At 48.9% G+C, this 22384-nt stretch overlaps 1 protein-coding gene across 1 annotated transcript in view; it reads left to right on the top strand.

The window, feature by feature from the left end:
• The window catches only part of LOC138267260 (extracellular calcium-sensing receptor-like), a 57190-nt gene extending 56246 nt beyond the window's left edge, over positions 1 to 944 (top strand). The window contains exon 6 of the mRNA XM_069216118.1: positions 31 to 944. Within this exon, the coding sequence (XP_069072219.1) occupies positions 31 to 944 (914 nt within the window). The remainder of the gene's footprint in view (positions 1 to 30) is intronic.
• The last annotated feature ends 21440 nt before the right edge of the window (positions 945 to 22384 follow it).

Raw genomic sequence — 22384 nt, forward strand, 5'->3', positions numbered from 1 at the left:
TAAATAATGTTTTCATTTTTAATCTTTCAGATTCAACAGACTGTGAGAAATGCCCAGAGGACCAATGGCCCAATCATAGCCGAGATAAATGTGTACCAAAGGAAATTGAATTCCTCATATTCTCTGAACCAATGGGTGCCTTGTTAGCAAGTGTGGCTGTCACTGGCTCGCTGTTACCGGTTACCATCTTGCTGATCTTCATCAAGCACCAGGACACACCCATCGTAAAAGCTAACCATAGAACTCTCAGCTATGTCCTTCTTCTGGCTCTTGCTGCCTGCTACCTCTGCTCCTTGATTTTCATTGGACAGCCAAGTATCTGGAACTGCATGTTGCGTCAAGCTGCTTTTGGAATCATGTTTACATTCAGCCTCTCTTGCATACTGGCCAAAACCACTGTCGTGGTCTTTGCATTTAAAGCCACAAAACCGAATAGCCAACTAAAGCGATGTGTTGGCCCCAAGCTGCCAAATAGTGTGGTCCTCCTCAGCACCCTTCTTCAAGTGATGCTCTGTATATCATGGTTGGCTTGCTGGCCACCATTCCCAGAAAAGAATATAACATCTCAGCTGGGAAAGATCATCATCGAATGCAATGAAGGATCAACAAAAGCTTTCTGGTGCATGCTGGGGTACATGTGCCTACTTGCAGGGATTAGCTTTGTGATTGCCTTTTTAGCCCGGAAGCTGCCTGACAGTTTTAATGAGGCCAAATATATCACTTTCAGCATGTTGGTGTGTGGAAGTGTATGGATCTCTTTCATACCGGCCTACCTAAGCACGCGTGGGAAGCATATGGTTGCTGTAGAGATATTTGCTATCTTGGCATCAAGCACCGGCTTGGTCATGTGCATGTTTGTTCCAAAATGCTACATCATCCTACTGAGACCAGACATGAACACCAGAGAGTATCTCCTGGGAAGCAAAATCTTCAAGAAGAGATAAAACAATAAAAGAGTTGCTCACAGACTGTAGAGAATAAAACAAACCATCTTGTGAATTCTGAGTTGATGTTTGGTAAACTGCAGCAGTAGAGAACATTCCTTCCCAAGGGTATACAAAAAATTGTTGTTGGAATTGATCTTGATACTGGTTAATGTGTAAGAGTTTACAAAATAATAGCACTTTCAGATTGACTTCCCTGTTAAAAGTTTTAATTAGCACCCCAACAGGGTGACTTCATGTTGGCAGTCAGCAAATACACAGATTCTGATACAGTTTCTACAGTGCTGTCACAACCAATGGAACAAGATAACAAAACAGGAAAGCCACTGCATGAAACTGTTTAGTGATGCCTAGGTACACAATACTTCTCAATTCAAAAGGAATGGTTGGTGTAGGAAGCTGGCTCTGTATATACTATATCAAAGTGAGATATAGTGTGCACAGAGTCCAGGGGTTCCCCAGAGGCTTGACCGAGGCAATAATAGATAAAACTAATGCTCTATTTGTGGTAGTGTGGTTGAGCAGTTACGCTTATCAGAGGGTCTAATAAAGCATTTGTTGTACACCCACAAGCAATAGAAGAAACACACATGTGATGACTTAACTCCAGACCAATAGGATTTTATATAGAAAAATATATTTTGTTTGTTTAGTTCTAGAACCACAAGGTTCAGTATGTAGGTAAATACATAAAATGTAAGGTACTTTGCATAGTTATACTTAGAAGTTTGGATGGAATCAACAGTGTATACAGCTTTCTTTAAAATGGCAAAAAGCTATTTAAAAATAGACCAACTGCAATTTTCAACAGTTCCTGTGGGAAGAAAAGGTTGTACAGTTTTACAGGTATGTGTTCAACTTACAGTTCTTATCTCCGGCTTTTAGGTAGTCCGTCGTTGGGGGTTCAACACCCAAACACCCACCACCAGCAACACGGGGCTGGTCGGGTGCGGAGGTCAAAGGAGAGCCAAGTTAACGTGGGCTCCTATGAAGATGGGGGCACTCGGAATCCAGTCAGCTAGCAGATAGGTACCCGTGACTTGCAGGGCAGACCAGTGGGGTTCAAGAGAGGACTGGAGGGGCCCCAAGTAGGCACAAAACACACACCCTCAGCTGCACTAGGGCGGCCGGGTGCAGGGTGAAACCAGGGTGTTGGGTTTCCAATGCAACTCTAAGAGGGGACCCCGTGGGTCACTTAGAGGCTGCAGGCGAGGCCTGGTGGGTGTCTCCGGCACACCACAGGTCGGACAGGTAAGAGGGTCACCTGCTGGTCGATGCTGCACATGTGGACTGGTTCTCCAAGGCCTGGGGGCTGCGGTGCAGTGGGTCCTTTAGGCGTCGGATATCTTTGTCTGGAGCTCGTGTTCATGGGGGTCCTCTGGATTCTCTCTGCAGGCGGCGGCGTGGAGATTTAGAGGGTTCAACCCCGGGTGGGCTCTTGCTCCCAATCGCGTAGGGGACCTTTCTTGCAGGGTGGACCACCTGGACACGGGCCGTAGACGTTGGGTGCACAGGGGTCAGGACACACGCATCTGGAGTGAGGTGGGAGTCCTTGGTTGAAAGTTTATTTTGGACAGTGCCACTGCCCTCGGGAGTGCTTGGTCCTTTGGGGTACAGGCAGTCCTCTGGAGTTGTCAGAGGTCACTTGGCTGGCTGGATGCGTTGATATTCTTCTTGCAGGTTCTTTGAAGAAGGAGACAGACCAGTAGGGCTGGTGCCAAAGCAGTTGTTGTCTTCCTTCTTCTCTGTGGGGGTTTTCAGCTTAGCAGTCCTTCTTCTCTTTGTAGGTTACCAGGAATCTCTCTAGATTGGTTCAGGGAGCCCTTAAATACAAGATTTAGGGGTGTTTTAGGGGTCAGAGGGCACCAGCTAATGGCTACTGTCCCTGTGGGTGGCTACACCCTCCTTGTGCCCACTCCCTTTGGGGAAGGGGACACATTCCTATCCATATTGGTCCCTGTCCTCCGACCCAAGATGGAGGATTCTTCAGGGAGGGGGTAACTTGAGCTCTGGACACCTTAGGGGTGGTCCTGGCTGGGGTGTCACTCCTCCCTGTTTTCCCTACTTTTCCTACCGGACTTGCCGCCAAAGGTCGGCTATGTCCCGAGGGCGGTTATCTCCGCTAGCAGGAGTGCCCTAGGGCACTGTAACCCGAGGCTTGAGCCTTTGAGGCTCACTGCCAGGTTTTGCAGTTCCTGCAGGGGGAGGTCTGAAGCACCTCCACCCAGGAACGGCTTTGTTTATGACCAGAGAGTGCACAAAGGCACTCACCCCATGTGGTCAGTAACTCGTCTGAAAGAAAAAGACTGGCACAGACTGGTGAGTCCAACACTAGCAGTTGGGCTAACATACAGGGGGCATCTCTAAGATGCCCTCTGTGTGCATTTTTCAATACATCCCACACTGGCATCAGGGTGGGTTTATTGTGCTGAGACGTTTGATACCAAACTTCCCAGTATTCAGTGCATCCATTGTGGTGCGCTGGGGTTCGTAATGACAAACTCCCAGACCATATACCTAATATGGCTACACAGCACCTACAATGTCTAAGAATGGACTTAGAAACTGCAGGGGCATGTTGCTCATGCAGCTATGCCCTCACCTGTGGTATAGTGCACCCTGCCTTAGGGCTGTAAGGCCTGCTAGAGAGGCGACTTACTTATGCCAAAGGCAGTGGCTTGTGGGTATGGCACCGTGAGAGGGGTGCCATGTCGGCTTTGCCTTTTTCTCCCCACCAGCACACACAAGCTGCAAGGTAGTGTGCATGGGCTGAGTGAGGGGTCCCCAGGGTGGCATAATACATGCTGCAACCCTTAGAAACCTTCCCTGACCATGGGTACCTTTTACAAGGGACTTAACTGTGTCCTAAGGGTGTGCCAATTGTGGAAACAAAGGTACAGTTTTAGGGAACAAACACAGGGGCCTGGTTAGCAGTATCCCAGTACACTCTCAATCAAAGTTGGCATCAACACTAGGCAAAAAGTGTGTGTGGGGGGTAACCATGCCAACAGTGGCACTTTCCTACATTGTCCTATACTAAATTTGTAAAATCCTTAACTGATTTCCTACTTTCTGCTCAACGGCTCACCTATGGACCCTTGAATGGTATCCTAAAGAACAAGTTACTTACCTTCGGTAACACATTGGGAGTGATTCTAACATTGGCGGGCGGCGGAGGCCGCCCGCCAATGTTCCCATGTCAAAATACCGCTCCGCGGTCACAAGACCGCTGAGGGTATTTTGAAATTTGCCCTGGGCTGGCGGGCGGCCGCCAAAAGGCCGCCTGCCAGCCCAGGGCAAATCTACCTTCCCACGAGGACGCCGGCTCCGAATGGAGCCGGCGTAGTGGGAAGGTGCGACGGGTGCAGTTGCACCCGTCTCGTATTTCAGTGTCTGCTTTGCAGACACTGAAATACACAGTGGGGCCCTCTTACGGGGGCCCCTGCAGTGCCCATGCCATGGGCATGGGCACTGCAGGGGCCCCCAGGGGCCCCGCGGCACCCCCTACCGCCATCCTGTTCCTGGCGGGAGACTCGCCAGGAACAGGATGGCGGTAGGGGGTGTCAGAATCCCCATGGCTGCGGAGCGCGCTCCGCAGCCATGGAGGATTTACCCGAGCAGCGGAAAGTCGGCGGGAGACCGCCGACTTTCCGTTTCTGACCGCGGCTGAACCGCCGCGGTCAGAATGCTCGAGGGAGCACCGCCAGACTGTTGGCGGTGCTCCCGTGGTCGGTGACCCTGGCGGTCACCGGCCGCCAGGGTCAGAATGACCCCCATTATCTGGTAGAGTATTTATCTAGCTGCAGATTCTTTACCTTTGAATTCCCTGGCGTCAGCTTCGAATCCAGAGATTTTTTGCTGAGCAATACCCTTTGCGTGCCGTCGGGTGGCATCATTCAGATCCGTGTGCATCGTTCAGCTCTGAGTCGTGTTATCAGCATCGTTGGAGCCGTCTGTGACGTCAGGGTCACCTATAAAGACCCCACCCCGGTGCGCATATGTCAGTTCTTTTACCCACAAACTTCCACGCCAGAAGCGCAGAGTCATTGAGAGAGCCAGCAGTTTGTTTGTTCAAAACTAGGGCCCTGAAAGGGATAAACCCTAACCCTACTAGAAATATCCACAGAAAGGGGAAGTCATGGGTGGGTGTAAGGAATCTGCAGCTAGATAGAGTCTCTACCAGATAATGCGTTACCAAAGGTAAGTAACTTGTGCATCTGATAGAGACTTCTAGCTGCAGATTCCTTACCTTTGAATAGATACCATGTCATAACCTCCTGGCAGTGGGCTGCGGATACCTCTACTACACTAAAATGTCATGTAGGACTGAACGGGCAAAGAGTACATCTCTCCGTACCTGACTGTCCAGGCAGTAATGTCTTTCAAACGTGTGCAAAGATGCCCATGTTGCTGCCTGACAAATCTCCAGGACTGGAACACCCGAGCTAGCGCAGCTTAGCCCATGGCATAATGAACCTCAAGGCCTCAGAAGGCAGAGAACGACTTAGAGCAAAATGGTTTGATCCTTCTTTGCTCCAACGTACCCCACAAAGAGTTGTTCATCCACCCGGAACTCTTTTGTGCGGTCAAGGTAGAACTACAACACTCTTTTTGGGTCCAGTCGGTGGAGTCGCTCCTCTTCCTTAGAGGGATACAGTGGAGCAAAGAAGGTGGGCAGGGTGATGTTCTGACCCAGGCGAAATGGGGTCACCACCTTGGGGAAGAAAGAGGCATCAGTTCCGAGTACCACCTTGTCTGGATAAATAGTGATAAAAGGTGGCTTTGATGATAGAACTTGCATCTCACTCACCCTCCTGGCAGATGTTATTGCCACTAAGAAGGCTGTCTTGATGGTGAGCAATCGGAGGGGACAGTTTTGTAAAGGCTTGAAGGGAGCACACATAAGAAATGTTAGGACCAGATTTAAGTCCCATTGCGGCATAACAAAGGGCGTAGGGCGTAACATATTGTATGAAGCTGGCCTGGTGTGTGATTGTACCTATGGTACTTACACCTTATACCAGGTCCAGGTATGCCCTCTTAGTGAAGTGTAGGCAGTGTATGGAAGCCAGGCTCTCTAGAGGTAGCTGTGGATGAGCAGCCAAGGTTTATTTAGGAGACATGCAAAGTTCATGCAATACCACTGTAGTCACACAGCACTTACACACATGAAAGAAAACACTCAGTTGCACAAAAATAAAGGTACTTTATTTTTGGCACGTCACCACAAAAATACTAGACAAGTCACCCTTAGGAGGTAAGTAATACACTGAATATATACACTAGAAATCAGAAATAGGCATAGTAAAGGTTTGAAAACAGTGCAACCAATAGTATCCCTAGGGGGAGCACAAACCATATACTAAAAAAATGGAATGTGATCAAGGTACCCCAACCTAGGTAAGTAAAATGTATAGAGGGGAGCTGGGAGCACAAGTGAACCACAAAGGTAAGTAACCTGGCACCTCCCAGTGGCCAGGAATGCAGGAGTAAAAACCTGGATTTTCCCCAAACAACCCAAAGGGGACTAAGTCCAAGAGTCACAGTGGAGTCCAGGAGGAGTAGGAGGTACTACCCACCCAGCTGTGGATGCAGGAGTTGGTTGACGGTACTGAAGAACAGGTCAGCACTGCAGCCCTGGAGACGGAGAAGAGTTCCTGATGGATGCAGAAGATGTCCCACAGCAGAATGAGGTTTGCAGATGGGTGTTGGTGCAGGATTTCCACTAACAAGCTTTGGCAAAGGCAAACTCGTGTGTAGTGAAAAAGGAGTGCTACCGGGGACCAGCAGGTAGGTGCCTGCAGTTGCAGGGGAGTGACTCCTTCACTCTAAGGGAAATTCCGTCTTCTTCTTGTACAGGCTGAGGAGTTGCAGTCTTCTGAGGATGCACAGTGAGGAAATTGTTGCAAAGCTGGCAGGAGCCCTGGAAACAATGTTGCTGAAGAGTCCTTTCTTCTTTGAAGCAGCTTTTCGAGTCCTAGAGGTTCCAGACGCAGTTCTGGAGGCCAGAAGTCGAAGTGAAGGTTGTAGAGGAGTCCTGCTAGAATCTGGCAAGCTGAATCTGAGGACCCACCCAAGAGAGAGATGCTAAATAACCCTGAAAGGGGGATTGGTCACCTAACCAGGGTTAGCCAGATTCCAGTGAACACAGTCAAACATTCTGACAAATAGGTAAAAAGTGGGGGTAACCAAGCTAGAAAGAGGCTACTTTCCTACACATATGTACAAGCCCTTTGAGGAAGCTATGTACAATGGGGCATTTGAAAAGTGAAGGCTGGTCAGGCAGCCAAAGGAATGCCGATAAGGCAGATAGATAGCCCTTGAGAGTACCCAAGGCAGAACTCTGCTAGGCAAGGGATAGTATAAAGAGAAGGATATCAGAAAGAGAAGCAGGAAGGGGATCAATAGACCTTTCTGTGCAATAATATACAAAGCATTTTCAAAGGCAGGTGTATACCGTTTTAGTGGAGGGATGCCTGTCTGCCAAAATAACTTTACAAACTTTGGGAGGAAGGTCAAAAGCCATCAACTGCCCCCCCTCAATCTCCACGCATGAAGGTGCAGTGTTGACAGGATCAGAAGGAGAACCCTCCCCTGCTAAGGCGACAGAAGATCCTCCCGAAGGGGCAGCCTTTTGAGAAGCTCAGGATACCAGACTCTCCGTGCCCAAACCGGAGCCACTAGGATGACTTGGGCCGGTTGTTCTTGATCTTCTTGAGAGCACTGGGAAGAAGTGGTATGGGCGGAAAAGAGTACAGGAGGCCTGAACTCCATTCATGACGAAAAGCGTCACCGAGTGGATTGCCGCCTTTGAAACTCCAACGTGCAATACATTGCACGTTCTCTGCGGGGACGCACAGATCTAAACAAGGCTCTCCCCACTGCTGAAAGAGACCTTGCGCCACCTCCGGATTGCGATACCATTCATTATCCGCTAGGCATTGATGGCTGAGTTCGTCAGCCCTGGTGTTTAGAGAAACTGCCAGGTGTTGATCCACCAGGGTTATGCCCTGCTGTCCCAGCCATGTCCAGAGACACAGAGCCTCTTGACAAAGGGTCCATGACCCCACACCGCCCTGCTTGTTGCAGTACCATCTTGCAATGGTGTTGTCCATGAACACCTGAACTATCTTCCCTTTTTTAACAGGAGGAAATGCTTTCAATATCAGTCGGATCGCCCGGAGCTCCAATAAGTTGATATGGAGTCCGGATTTTGCCAGAGACCAGAGGCCTCTGCTCTCCCAGATGGCCACCCTACCTAGAAGTGATGCATCTGTCACTACTGTGAGATCTGGCTGGGTAAGGGAGAAGAGTCTACCTCTGACCCAATCGAAGTTCACAAACCACCACTGCAGGTCTTTTGCAGTTCCCTCCGAGATCTGAACCGTGTAGGTAAGATTTCCCTGATGCTGCGCCCACTAGAACTTCAGGTTCCACTGCAGACCACACATATGCCATCTGGCATGTTTGACTAACAGGATGCAGGAGGCCATGAGTCCCAACAGCCTCAGAGTCTGTCTCACCGAAATCCAGGATAGAGGCTGAAACATCTGTATCATACCCAGAATATAGTGGTCTCGCTGCTCTAGAGAATAAAGCCGAAACTGCATTGTGTCCAGAACCGCTCTGATGAAAGGGAGCTTAGGAGAGGGTGTCAGGTGTGATATTGGCATGTTTATAGTGAACCCCAGTGAATGCAAGAGGTTCGCCATCGTATTAAGGTGGCGGACGAGAGCCTGGGGCATACGAGCCTTCAACAGCCAGTCGTCGAGGTAGGGGAAGACTGAAACCCTTAACCTGCGCTGATGATCTGCTACCACTGCCATCACCTTGGTGAACACCCGAGGGGCACTGGTGAGACCGAAGGGGAGCACGGTAAACTGAAAGTGCTCGTGGCCCACCTTGAACCACAAGTAACGCCTCTGTGCGGGCAGGATGGAGATGTGAAAATAGGCATCCTGCAGGTCCAACGCTAACATCCAGTCTCCTTGGTCTAGGGCAGACAAGACCTGAGCAAGAGAAAGCGTCCTGAATTTCTCATTTTTGAGGAAGAGATTGACGTCCCTTAAATCCAAGCTAGGGCAAATCGGAAAGTAGCGGGAATAACGACCACTATCTACTTCTAACATCGGGACCCTTTCTATGGCTCCCTTGGCCAAGAAAGCCATAGCTTCCACACGGAGCAAGATTATATGATCCCCCATCAGACATTCTTTCAATGGAGGGACAGAGGCAGGAAAAGACTGGAAGGGGAGGGAATAGCCCTTCTGTATGATCTGCAAGACCCATTTATCCGATGTCATAGACCACCAGTGAGGGTGTTGAAACTGAATCCTCCTTCCAACTGGACGAACATGGTCTTGCAGAATCATTCTAGGAGGGCTTGGGCGCTGTGGAATAGGGGGGCTGGGTAGTGGCTGACCTCTGGCTAGACCCCCTGGGTCTGAAAGTACCACAACCTCGTCCTCGCACGGGATGCTGTGATGATGGAGGATGGTGGCTGTCCCGTGAGTGGCATGGTACCATGCCCTTCCAAGGCCTCAAAAGAGGTGAAAGGAAGACTGCTGGCGAGCAGGAGACGAGAGGCCCAAGAATCTGTCCGTAGCTCGAGAGTCCTTGAACCGCTCTAGCGCGAAGTTTGCTTTTTACCAAAAATAAGTGAGCCATCGAAGGGCATGTCCATCAGGTTTGCCTGAAAAGCCAGTGGTACAAATCCAGGCGTGGCGACGAAGGGCCACTGTTGATGAAATCACCCTGCCCAGCGAGTCGGTCGTGTCCAAACCATACCGAATCATAAACTTGTCTGCATCTCTCCCATCTTTGACAGCTTGAGTGAGAGTGTCCCGTACGTCTCCGGGACCTGGGGCAGCACCTGTGCCACCGTATCCCATTAACTATGGGGAAAACAGCCCAATAGGCATGAAGTATTTACAGACCTCAATGCTAGGCTGGAGGAAGAAAACATCTTCTTCCCAAGTTGGTCCAGCCTCTTGGATTCCCTATCAGGGGGAGTGGAAGGGAAAGCATCATGAGAAGTGGAGGCTTGGACCACCAAGCTCTCCGTGGTGGAGTGTTGGATGAGGACATTAGAGTTAATAGGAGCTGGTCGATGGCGGCAGCTGATTGTCCTATTTACAGGAGCGCCTGTGCTGGGTGTGGACCATATCCCCAGCAGGACATCAGTAAGGGCTTTGTTGAAGGGTAACATCGGCTCTGATGTACCAACCCCCGGCTGAAGCACCTCTGTCAGGATGTTAGTCCTGACCATCACCGTAGACAACTCTAGGTCCAAGACCTCAGCTGCTCTACACACCACCACGCCATTTGAAGCTCCCTCCTCTCTAGCCACAGAAGGAAGTGAGAGCATGCCAGTATCTGGAGAAGTATCCAGTCCACTGGCTTTGTCTTGATCCTCATACCAGTCCTGTTCCAAACCATACTCTAAAGGGTCCTCAGACCCCTTCCATTCCTGACCTGTGCCTGGCTGTTTGATATAAGCCTCAGGCACTGATCAGGGCCATGTCCGCGTCATCGAAGTCGGAATTGGTGTCGTACGACATGTTTCCAGCTCTGGATCATCCGGAATGAGGTTGGATCTATCACCACCAGTGGGCGCCGGCAGTAGGGGGAGCATCGATGTTGGGACCGATGCCAGAGGAGGCTCACTGTGTGGAACTGGCGCTGGGGCCAAAGCCACCGGCTCCAAACCCGATGGGGCCTCTGCAGATCCTGCAGGGCAGAAAGATCCACCCACGTGGGCAGACCGCTCAAATACAAGGCGCACGGCTTTGTAAAAATCTTTAAATTGAGCGGTGATCACTCTGGCTCCTAGATAGGGGGGGAGTCATGAAGTAAGCCCTGGCATCGTCTCTGCAGAACTGTGCTCAGAACGTCAACATTCCTGTGATACCTCGTCGGCCATGACAAAGTCAAAGTCCGCTTAGACTTCTTCTTTTTGTGACTTTTTCCTGAGTGTTCGGAGAACCTCAAATGAGAAGAAGAGAACTTGGAGCTCCTGGAGCCATCCCGCGACCACCTACTCGAGCGGGACCGTGACATCCTAGGAGTCGCACCTACTGACGTCGACTGCCGGGCCACCATGAGCTTCAGAGACCGCTCTCACAAAGCTCTTGGGCCCATGGCCTGGCAGTCGCAGCACGACTTCGAGTCGTGGTCTCTGTCAAGGCAGCAGAGACATACCTGGTGAGGGTCCATCACTGACATGGTGTGATGACAGGCACCACATGGCTTGAACCCCATCTTCCTCGATGACATCTCACACAGACGAAAAATCTTTGACAAAAGGGTAGCTTGATCCCGGAGTTGGGCTTAACCGGCACAGAAGGAAAAGAACTGACATACACGCGCCGGGGTGGTGCCTTTATAGGTGATCGTGACGTCATAAACGGCTCCAAGGATGCTGACAACGCCACGCGGAGCTGAATGACGCAAGTGGATCCGAATGACAGGGTACTGCACAGCAAAAAATTATTGATTTTAAGCTGACGCCAGGGAATTCAAAGGAAAGGAATCTACAGCTAGAAGCCTCTATCAGATACCTAATGTAATCCTTCATGCAGCAGCTGTGCAGCATATATCAACCATAATGCTTTCTCCATACCATTGACTGGTGTAGTGGCTTCTACCCAGCATTCCTCTTCCCCCGGGCCTGTATCACTTTCCTGCTTGTTGAATCACTGCACTGTGGGGGCGTTTCTTCACATTACTCCTATCCTGAATCTGAAATGACCCAGACCCAGAAGGGGTGCATACCAGAGCAGTAAGCTACTGGCAGTACATACTCTTGGGATGAGCCGAGTTGAAGTCATCTGCTGAAGCCAAACTTGTTTACTACTTGCTGTGACCCCTTCCTCGCCATAAATTCCTCATCATATCTCAACCAAGCAAGGCTTCCAAAGCTGATTTGTACTTATCTAATCGCATCAAATTATTTGAGCAGCATCATGCTGCTTTCTGCTTATTTCTCTCAGAAAATGCTGGTGTAAGTGTGAAACAAAGTTCTACAGGTGTCTATGTTGGTAAGTACTTTCACCAGACTTCTCTTCTCCGCTTTAAAAAAAAAGAGAAGTATTTTGTTTTCTCAACTACCAGCACAAAGATTGGGGCTCTAGTGTGCCTTTGGCAATTCCCTGCCTCAAACCCTCCTCATGTTACAATCATGGTCATACACTATTAGTAACATCCAGGGTGTGTCTCAGTATCAATCCAAGTCTCAAAAGTCTACTTTAAATCTAATTTAAAGTCAATAGTGTTCCAGCGTTACCGTGCTAACTAGCGACACGTTATTACCCATACCAGATGGTGTGGAGCGTCTGGAGTTCCTGAGTGTTCCCCATCTGCAGGCGCTCAAAGCAACTGAGGTTGAGTTCAGGTGAGTCTGCCGCACATGGCCCAGGCAGCTGCACTCTGCGGATGCAGAGTCCCTCACTCTTAGTCACCTTGGTGAGGGTGGGCATGTGCTTCCACAGTGTCCTCACTTCTCCTGCAGGAGTGGCAGATCAGGTCTGTAGGAAAATGGCCCCGTGTTGCAGTGCCCCCCTCCCACTTTTCGCCTGATATTGATGCTGACTTGACTAAGAAGTGTGCTTGGACCCTGCTAACCAGGCCCCAGCACCAGTGTTCTTTCACTAAAAATTTACCATTGTTTCCACAATTGGCACACCCCTGGCACACAGATAGGTCACTTGTAAAAGGTACCAGTGGTACCAAGGGCCCTGTGACCAGGGAACTTCCCCAAGGGATGCAGCATGTGTTGTGCCACCCTAAGGGACACCTCACCTAACAGAGGCACACAGTCATGGCAGATTGTGTGTGTTGGTGGGGAGAAAAAGGCAAAGTCGACATGGCATCCCCCTCAGGATGCCATGCACACAAAATACTGCCCGTGGCATAGGTAAGTCACCCTTCTAGCAGGCCTTAAAAACCTAAGGCAGGGTGCACTATACCACAGGTGAGAGCATAGCTGTGTGAGCAATATGCCCCTACAGTGTCTAAGTCCATTCTTAGACATTTTAAGTGCAGTGTGGCCATATTAAGTATATGGTCTGGGAGTTTGTCAAAACAAACTCCACAGTTCCATAATGGCTACATTGAACGCTGGCAAGTTTAGTATCAAACTTCTCAGAATAATAAACCCACTCTGATGCCAGTGTTGGATTTATTAAAAAAATGCACACAGAGGGCATCTTAGAGATGTCCTCTGTATTTTACCCAATCCTTCAGTGCAGGATTGACTGGTCTGTGCCAGCCTGCCACTGAGATGTGTTTCTGACCCCCTGGGGTGAGAGCCATTGTGCTCTCTGAGGCCAGAAACAAAGCCTTCACTGGGTGGCGGTGTTACACACCTCCCACCTGCAGGAACTGTAACACATAGCAGTGAGCCTCAAAGGTTCAGGCTTTGTGTTACATTGCCCCAGGGCACTCCAGCTAGTGGAGATGCCCGCCCCCCGGACACAGCCCAACTTTTGGCTGCAAGTCCGGAGGAGATAATGAGAAAAACAAGGAGGAGTCACCCTCCAGCCAGGACAGCCCCTAAGGTGTCCTGAGCTGAAGTGACCCCTGCCTTAGGAAATCCTCCATCTTGTTGTAGAGGATTCCCCCCAATAGGATTAGGGATGTGCCCCCTCCCCACAGGGAGGAGGCACAAAGAATGTGTAGACACCCTCAAGGACAGTAGCCATTGGCTAGTTCCCCCCAGACCTAAACACACCCCTAAATTGAGTATTTAGGGGCGACCCTGAACCCAGGAAATCAGATTCCTGCAACCTGAAACAAGAAGAAGGACTGCTGACCTGAAAGCCCTGCACGGATGATGGAGACGACAACTGATTTGGCCCCAGCCCTACCGGCCTGTCTCCAGACTCAAAGAACCTGCACAGCGATGCATCCAGCGGGACCAGCAACCTCTGAGGACACAGAGGACTGACCTGCACCCAATGGACCAAGAAACTCCTGTGGACAGCGGCTCTGTCCAAGAAACCAAGAAACAATCATGTTTAAAGGGACTCCAGCCTCACTGTGGAAGCGTGAGTCCCCAACACTCTGCCCCTGACGCCCCCGGTTTGTGTCCAGAAGAACCAACACTGCAGAGAAGACCCCCAGGCGACTCCCACAATGTGGACACTCTGAGACGACCTCCCTGCAGTCGGTGGCTGGCCGGAGAAGCCCCCCTGTGCCCTGCCTGCAACACCAGAGTGACCCCCGGGTCTCTCCATTGATTCCTATCTACAACCCGACACCTACTTTGCACACTGCATTCAGCCGCCCCCTGTGCCGCTGAGGGTGTATTTTGTGTGCCTGTTTGTGACCCCCCCCCCCCCATGCTCTACAAACCCCTGTGGTCTGCTCCCCGTGGACGCAGGTACTTACCTACTAGCAGACTGGGACTGGAGCACCCCTATTCTCCATAGGTGCCTATGCTATTTGTGCCCTACTTTGACTTCTGCACCTGACCGGCCCTGTGTTGCTGGTGCTGGGTGTTTGGGGTTAACTTGAACCCCCAATGATGGGCTGCCTATGCCCCGGAGACTGAACTTGTAAGTGCTTTACTTACCTGAAAAACTAACCAATACTTACCTCCCCCAGGAACTGTTGATTTTTGCAGTGTCCACTTTTAAAATAGCTTATTGCCATTTTTGCCACAACTGTGTACATCACTGTTGTAATTCAAAGTTCCATATTTACCTATGCCAGGTACCTTACAATTTATGTACTTACTTGAATTCTGAATCTTGTGGTTCTAAAATAAATTAAGAAAATAATATTTTTCTATATAAAAACCTATTGGCTTGGAGTTAAGTCTTTGAGTGTGTGTTCTCATTTATTGCCTGTGGGTGTACAACAAATGCTTATCACTACCCTTTGATAAGCCTACTGCTGGACCACACTACCACAAAATAGAGCATTAGTATTATCTAATTTTGCCACCATCAACCTCTAAGGGGAACCATTGGACTCTGTGCACCCTATCTCTCACTTTGAGATAGTATATACAGAGCCAACTTCCTACAGAACGCAGCTCTTGATGCTCCGAGTTACCCCCCTGGAATACCTAGTCACTGTATCTTATAATTCACAGGTCCATCCCGATTGGCATGATGAAGTCTTTGGCAGCAGCCTCTTCTCACATATGGGGTTGTGGCCTGTCACTGCACAAGGTAACGGCCCTTACCACATGGCAGTCTTTTTCACGGTGGCCCCTCTTGACTTACAGGGCGTCCAACTCCGTATTACACACAGGCTTTGGCCCGATTGGCACAGTGCAGCACACAGTTCACTTCATGGTGGACTTCCCCTGGCATACGGGTGTCGCCAATTCTATCTTGCCCACAGGCGATGACCATTTATGTGCAGCAGCAGTTTCCTCACACCTCATAAACGGAAGCCACATGGCATGGCTCCCCATTGGACCTTGCTTCCTCCAGCATCCTTGTCTTCCTCACAGGGCACACTGTTCTTGGCAAGCAGAAAGGCGCTGGTGCCCCAGGCTCTAGGGCAGGTGATCTTGGATTCCCTGGCTGATATTCCTTCACCCAGTCAATAGACTAGCAGGCCTTGGCCCATAATCCTGGTCACAGGCAAAAGTCTTGCAGAGCTTCTCTTCCTCACAAAGCCGTCTGGCTGCTTGGCTGATGACATTTTTGAGGTCTCAAACTCCCCTTCATATAGTCCATTTCCAGACACCAAGGGCCAGATTTACAAGGCCTTAGTGCTTCCTTGCGCCACACTAGTGTAAATTTTTTTATGCTGATGTGTCTCAACGAGTCATTTTTGCCACGCCATATATACAAAGTGGCGCAATGCATGCATTGCGCCACATTGCAACCCCTTGCACCACCTGCGTCAGGCATAATAAATGCAAGCGGGCGTTCCAGCATTAGGAGGCCTGCAAAAATGGCGCAGTGAAATCTACAAGATTTCATTGTGCCAATTTTGGGGTCATTTTAATGCCTGCTCAAAGCAGGCGTTAAAGTAATGCAATCATTGTAATCAATAGGCCTCCAGGCTAGTGTAGCAAAGCGCCACAGTATTGTCAAAAATGTTGACGCTATTGGCCTAACATGTGCCATGTTGCGCCGTATTGTAAATACGTGGTACACATGGTGTCGTTAGGTGGGGGAGGGGCGCCGCAAAAAAAATGGCGCATCAGCACTTATGCGATAGTTTCTTGTAAAAATGGCCCCAACTGTGATTTAGGGTCTCAGTCTTTGAAGTTGTTTGTTGGGAGTCTGTTTCTTTTGAAGTGTTCACTTCTCTGCTTATCTTCATCTGAAAATCATTTAATCATTTTGCCACAGCAAGAATGTCCCTAACACGGATAGCCTCACACCACAGGCTATGGGAGTGACTAGAGTTCTTAGCTGGATGTCAGCCACAATGATATGTGCATCAAAAGGTTAGCCTATGGCCCCCAACTCTACTCTTTTTGATCTTCTTATCAACTCTGCCTCCTTCCTGAGAAGTGGCAAGGCACCTTCCTTGTGACTTCTCAATAAACAAGGAGCACCCTTTGAAGTGTTCAGGGGAAGCCTGACTCTCCTGTCTCCAGTGAGTGTTACACCCAGCTTACAGGAATGCAGTAATACACAAATCTGTCTTGGGAGAGCTCTCTATTTCTCTTAATGTTTCACCATGCAGGCCTGGGTCTAACGAAATGGAAACCAGGCACCTTCATATATTGTACCCTCCACAGGCACTGATACTACCAGTGCAGGTACATAGCTAATCACACTCCATGTACTGTACTGCTCCGAGGTACACATACACCCAGCACATGCATTGACCATGCACGAACAGCACAGCACAGTATTCTTCATATACTGTACTACTCATAGGTACACATAGGACCAGTACATGAATTCACTGTACTTGCACTGCACAGCCCTTCGTGTATTGTACCACTCAAAGGCATCCACGTATCCAGCACATGCACACACTGATCAGTACTGCATTATCCCTGTATTGTATCCTTACCAGGCACACATACATCCGATGCAGATACACTGCTTATGCTCTGCACAGCACTTCACAACAAACCATGTAGGTCAAGGGTGAGTTGAACACACAGCAGCAAAACTTTGCAAATGAGTGAGCCTGCATGTCCCACTCCACTAACACTAGTGAAAAGCACCTGTTCATCCCTACTGATCACCACACTGCGCCCCTCTCTGTCCAACAAGACTACAATCCATGAGACGACCATATGACAACCAAAAACAGCATTAGGGATCCAGACATCAGTCACGGTGGGTGCTCAGGGCAGGGGTGTATGAGAGGACTCTTCCAACCCAACAACGAGAAATGTGTTGAGCATGACTAGTAGACAGATGGAGGTTATATGGCGATGCTTGGTATTTCAATTGCCTCTGGCTCTGCATGAACTTTTGATAAGCTGAAAAATGAATGTTTTACCTGTTGTTTCTTTTATTATGCAGATGAAGCAGGTGCTTAATGCACAGAGTTTAAATATGCAAAATAGAAAGTAAATGCAGCTAGGAAGAGAGCAACACAGTTAAATATTCACGAATTCCATAACGCTGATTGCCAGTGCTTCTATTTCAAGTTAATTTTTTTACCTCAGCTTATCAGCCAACAAGAAGTGATTCCATATGTTTATTCTACTGGATCATTTTGAGGAAGGCCATATTACTCAAACATTTTCATCAGTGCGAAGCAGAGTTATTACGGTGTTTGCTCTTGCATCTTTCTCCATTGGAGAAGGGAAAGAAAATGTCAGTGGTCATTTGCATTGACAACTCTTGTGCATGTTACACTTTTGAATATAAACACTCGTGTGATGTGGTAGTTTACGTGACTTTAACATCCAAAGAAGATCGATATCTCTTATAGATATTTAATATCACATAATGTATTCCTTAACTTGAGGGTAGTTATATCCAGGGGCCATCAGAATGCTTTAAATAGAACAAGAAAAAATGTTTTGAAGCTTTACATAATAAATTATAATTCTTCCACGCAAACTCACCAGCACATCAAATGCCCACAGGCTACAGGTGCCAAATACATGCACAAATATACAGTTATAGTAACACACACACCATTGTACACAACACAACACCAATACACATTACAAGGACACATATGTCCAAAACACACATCACACACACGCAACATCTATGAACACTAGTGTAGGAAGCTGGCCTGGTGTGTGGTGGGTACCTATGGTACTTACACCTTAAAACAGGTCCAGGTGTCCCCTCTCAGAGACGTGTAAGCAGTGTCTAGAAGTCAAGCTCTCTAGAGATAGCTGTGGGTGAGCAGCCAAGGCGACTTATCTTGGAAACATGCAAAGCTCATTCAAACAGTCAAACAGTAGTTACACACAAGAAAGAAAACACTTGGTTGTACAAAAATAAGGTACTTTAATTTTGGAACACAGTATCAGAAAATACTAGAGAGGCAACCCTCCAATAGGAGGTAAGTAAATGCAATATATATATATATATATATATATATACACATACACACTAATAAACAGCTAGAGGCATAAAAGGTTAGAAAACAGTGTAAAATAGCAATAAGCAATAGTAGCCCCAGGGGGAGCCCAAATCATATACTAAGAAAATGGAATGCGAACACAGAGCCTCTACCTAGGTAAGTAAATTGTGTAGAGGGGAGCTGGGAGTACTAGGAAACCACACAGGTAAGAAATGCGGTTCCCCCTAGCGACCAGGAATGCAGGAGTAAAACACTGGATTTCCCCAAAACCACCCCAGAGGATGAAAAGAAGGAAAAAAAGACACCCAGAACAGCCTACAAGAAATCAGCAGTGGATTACCGAAGATGGAGACCTGTGGCGTCCAGGGTGAGTAAGAGATACTACCTACCCAGAGGTACCTTTTGGAGTTGGTAGATGTAAAAGAAAGACAGTTCAGCACTGCAGCATAGAAGCTGGAGAAGAGTTCCTGATGCATGCAAAAGGTGTCCCACGCTAGAAGCTGGACTGCACATGGGCGTCGGTGAAGGATTTCCACCAACAAGCCTTAGCAAATGCAAATTTGCAGTTGGAGGAAAAGAGGTGCTGCCGGGGACCAGCAAGGCCTAGGAGGACTCTATCCAGAACGGGGAGTCACAGGGGACCCTCGACATAGCAGAAGGTGCACAGGAGCAGAGGCAGCACTCACAGGTGTCTCACAGAACAGGGACACAGAAGTTGCTGAAGCAGCCCACGCAGCACCACAGAAGTTGCTCCCACGTCGCCAGAGGACCATGCAGAGGCCCAGGAGTTGCAGGAGGGGCTGGGGGCTGAAGCTACACTTCTCCTTGGAGGTAAAGCAAACAAGCCTTGGCAGCTGCAAAGGATGCAGTGCATGGGGGCACTGTCTTGCGTGGGGTGGAAAGAACTTACCACCACCAAAGTGTGACAGTTGGTAGAGATGACCAAGGGGACCACTCTGGAGCACCACCCATGATACAGGATCACCACCACTCAGGATAAAGGGAGACCCACGCAGCTGGTCATCGGTGCAGCCAGGTACTTGCAGTTGCAGGGGAGTGATGCCTTCACCACAAGGGAGATTCCTTCTTCTTCTTGTGCAGGCTGAAGAGTAGCAGTCTTCTGAGGATGCACGGCGAGGAAACTGTTGCAAAGCTGGCAGGAGCCCTGGATACAATGTTGCAGAAGAGTCATCCTCGTAGCTCTGCAGCTTGTAGGTTCCTGGAGGGTCCAGTCGGGGTTCCGGAGAACAGAAGAGTCCTGCTGGAATCTTGCAAGTCGAATCTGAGGACCCACCCCAGAGGAAGACCCCATATACCCCAAAGAGGGGGCTTGGTCACCTAACCAGATAACTACCTATCAGAGGGTGCCTCTGACGTCACCTGTCTGGCCTGGCCACTCAGATGCTCCCAGAGTTCCCTTCCCTGCCAACCTTGGAATCAAGATGGCAGAACCCAGGGACTCTCTGGAGGAGTTCTGGGCACCACCCCTGGGGTGGTGATGGACAGGGGAGTGGTCACTCCCCTTTCCATTGTCCAGTTTCACACCAGAGCAGGGACTGGGGGTCCCTGAATTGGTGTGGACTGATTTATGCATGGAGGGCACCAAATGTGTCCTTCAAAGGAAAACCAGTGGCTTGGGGAGGCTACCACTCCCAAGCCAGTCACACCTATTTCCAAAGGGAGAGGGCCTTACCTCCCTCTCCCAAAGGAAATCCTTTGTTCTGCCTTCCTGGGCTTGATCAGATCAAGCAGCAGGAGGGCAGAAACCTGTCTGAGGGGTGGCAGCAGCTGGGCTGCCCAGACAACCCTGTAAGACTGGTGGTAGCAATGCTGGGGGTCCTCTGCGGAGCCCCCAGTGTGCATGGAATCATACTTGCAACAGTTTTGGTGTATGACTCCAACATGTTTGATACCAAACATGCCCAGGTTTGGAGTTACCATTATGTAGCTGGACATAGATAGTAACCTATGTCCAGTACATATATAAAATGGCATCCCCACACTCACGAAGTCCAGTAAAATGGGGCTGGAGTTCATGGGGGAAACTCTACTAGTGCAGGGGTGCCCTCACACACAGGTACCTGCACCCTGCCCTCTGGGCTGAGAGGGCCAACCATAAGGGTGACTTACAGTGACCTGGTGCAGTGACCTGTAGTGAAACCGTGCACTGGGTTCACACAGACTACAATGATAGGCCTACAGAACACTTTGCATGGGCTCCCTATGGGTGGCAGAATAACTGCTGCAGTACATAGGGATCTCCTGAACCCCCAATTCCCTAGGTACCCAGTATGTCAATTGTGGGAAGGAAAGGTTACTAGCAACCACATTTAGAGGAGAGACCATAATCACTGGGGTCCTGGATGGCAGGATCCCAGTGAACACAGTCAAACACACTGACAACAGGCAGAAAATGGAGGTAACCATGCCACTTTCCTACAACTAGTACCTCATTATGGCACAATCAGACTCTATCATACACAATCACATGCTTACACACTGATAGATGTACACACAATCGCACAGATAGTCAGAGGGGAGTTTCCAGGGATAGTTCTTCTGTACTTAATGTTTTAGCATGTGGACATCTCCAGAAGGAGGTGGTCCCACAAACATATAGATTTGTGGGTGTTCACAAACCTGAAGTGAGTTTCCCACTCTCAAAGAGGTTACAGGATTACTCCCGTTGGGGGTAAAAATAAATGTGTTCAAGGAAGCAATTGGGAGGAAACACTCCCAAAACTGCTAGGAGTGTCTGGATATTAGGTTTTACCTCAGTGAAAATATTTTGCATTGGATAAAGTAAAAAAGTTAGGAAGTGTAAATGCACAATTTCATTTCATTGACACATCAGTCGATTTGCTACACTCCAAACGTTTATGCATGGCAATACTCGTAAGAAGCTGCAATGGTCACAGTTTCCCATTAGTACTAGGGAAATTTCTTTGTATATTTCAAGAATATCAGATGTTGTTACAAGATGTGGTAGCTCTCTGTGAGCAAACTGATTATTTGGTGCTGATTTATAATGTGACAGATGCCGGTTTGGCAGTCAGAGCAATTTGCTCATTCATCTTGACTGCATCTCTGCCTGCCAAATTATGAAATGACGTCTAAGCCAGCAGTAATTTCAAAGTGGTTCCAGACATCAAACTGTTTTCTTTTTTATTTAAAAAAAGAAAATCTAGAAGTGGGATGTTCTTTTTGAAAATAAAAAGGCAATGCTCCCCTCCCCAGAGGAGTCATCCTTGCCATGGGAGTCCTCTCCATGGTGAGAAGGGCAGTTTGTAGTTAAAACTGACCTCCAATTCAGCCCATTTAAATTAGGTTGCCAAAAGTACAAGTTACTTACCTTCGGTAACGATATATCTGGTAGAGACATATTCTAGTTGTAGATTCTTTACCTTTGAATTTCCCCAGGCATCAGACTGGATCCGGAGATTTTTCTTCGAGCAGTACCTCTGCGCGGTCGACTCTGCGGGCGTCGTTGGCGTTGTGTTTGCTGTGATGATGTTGCAGTCGTATATAGGTGCCACCCTGGTGCACTGACGTCAGTTTCTTTTCACGACTTTCCACGCCAGTAGCACAGAGCCATGAAGAACACTGAGATTGGTGCGCCAAAACTAGGGCCCTTTAGGGGAAGGTCCTGTCCCTAGAAATCAGTTCGCAGTGCGGGGAGGATGGGAGGGTCGGTAAGGAATCTGCAACTAGAATATATCTCTACCAGATATATTGTTACCAAAGGTAAGAAACCTGTGCATCTGATGAAGAATTCTAGTTGCAGATTCCTTACCTTTGAATAGATACCCGAGCAATTCCATCCCCGGTGTTGGGCTGCGACCCAAGATCACACCAATAAGTCCTGCAGGACCAAACGGCCAAAGTAGTCGTCCCTTCGGACCTGACTGTCCAGGCAGTAGTGTTTGGTAAAAGTGTGCAGAGATGCCCACGTCACTGCCTGA

The sequence above is a fragment of the Pleurodeles waltl genome, chromosome 12 (genome assembly GCF_031143425.1).
Source record: "Pleurodeles waltl isolate 20211129_DDA chromosome 12, aPleWal1.hap1.20221129, whole genome shotgun sequence".
Lineage (NCBI taxonomy): Eukaryota > Metazoa > Chordata > Amphibia > Caudata > Salamandridae > Pleurodeles > Pleurodeles waltl.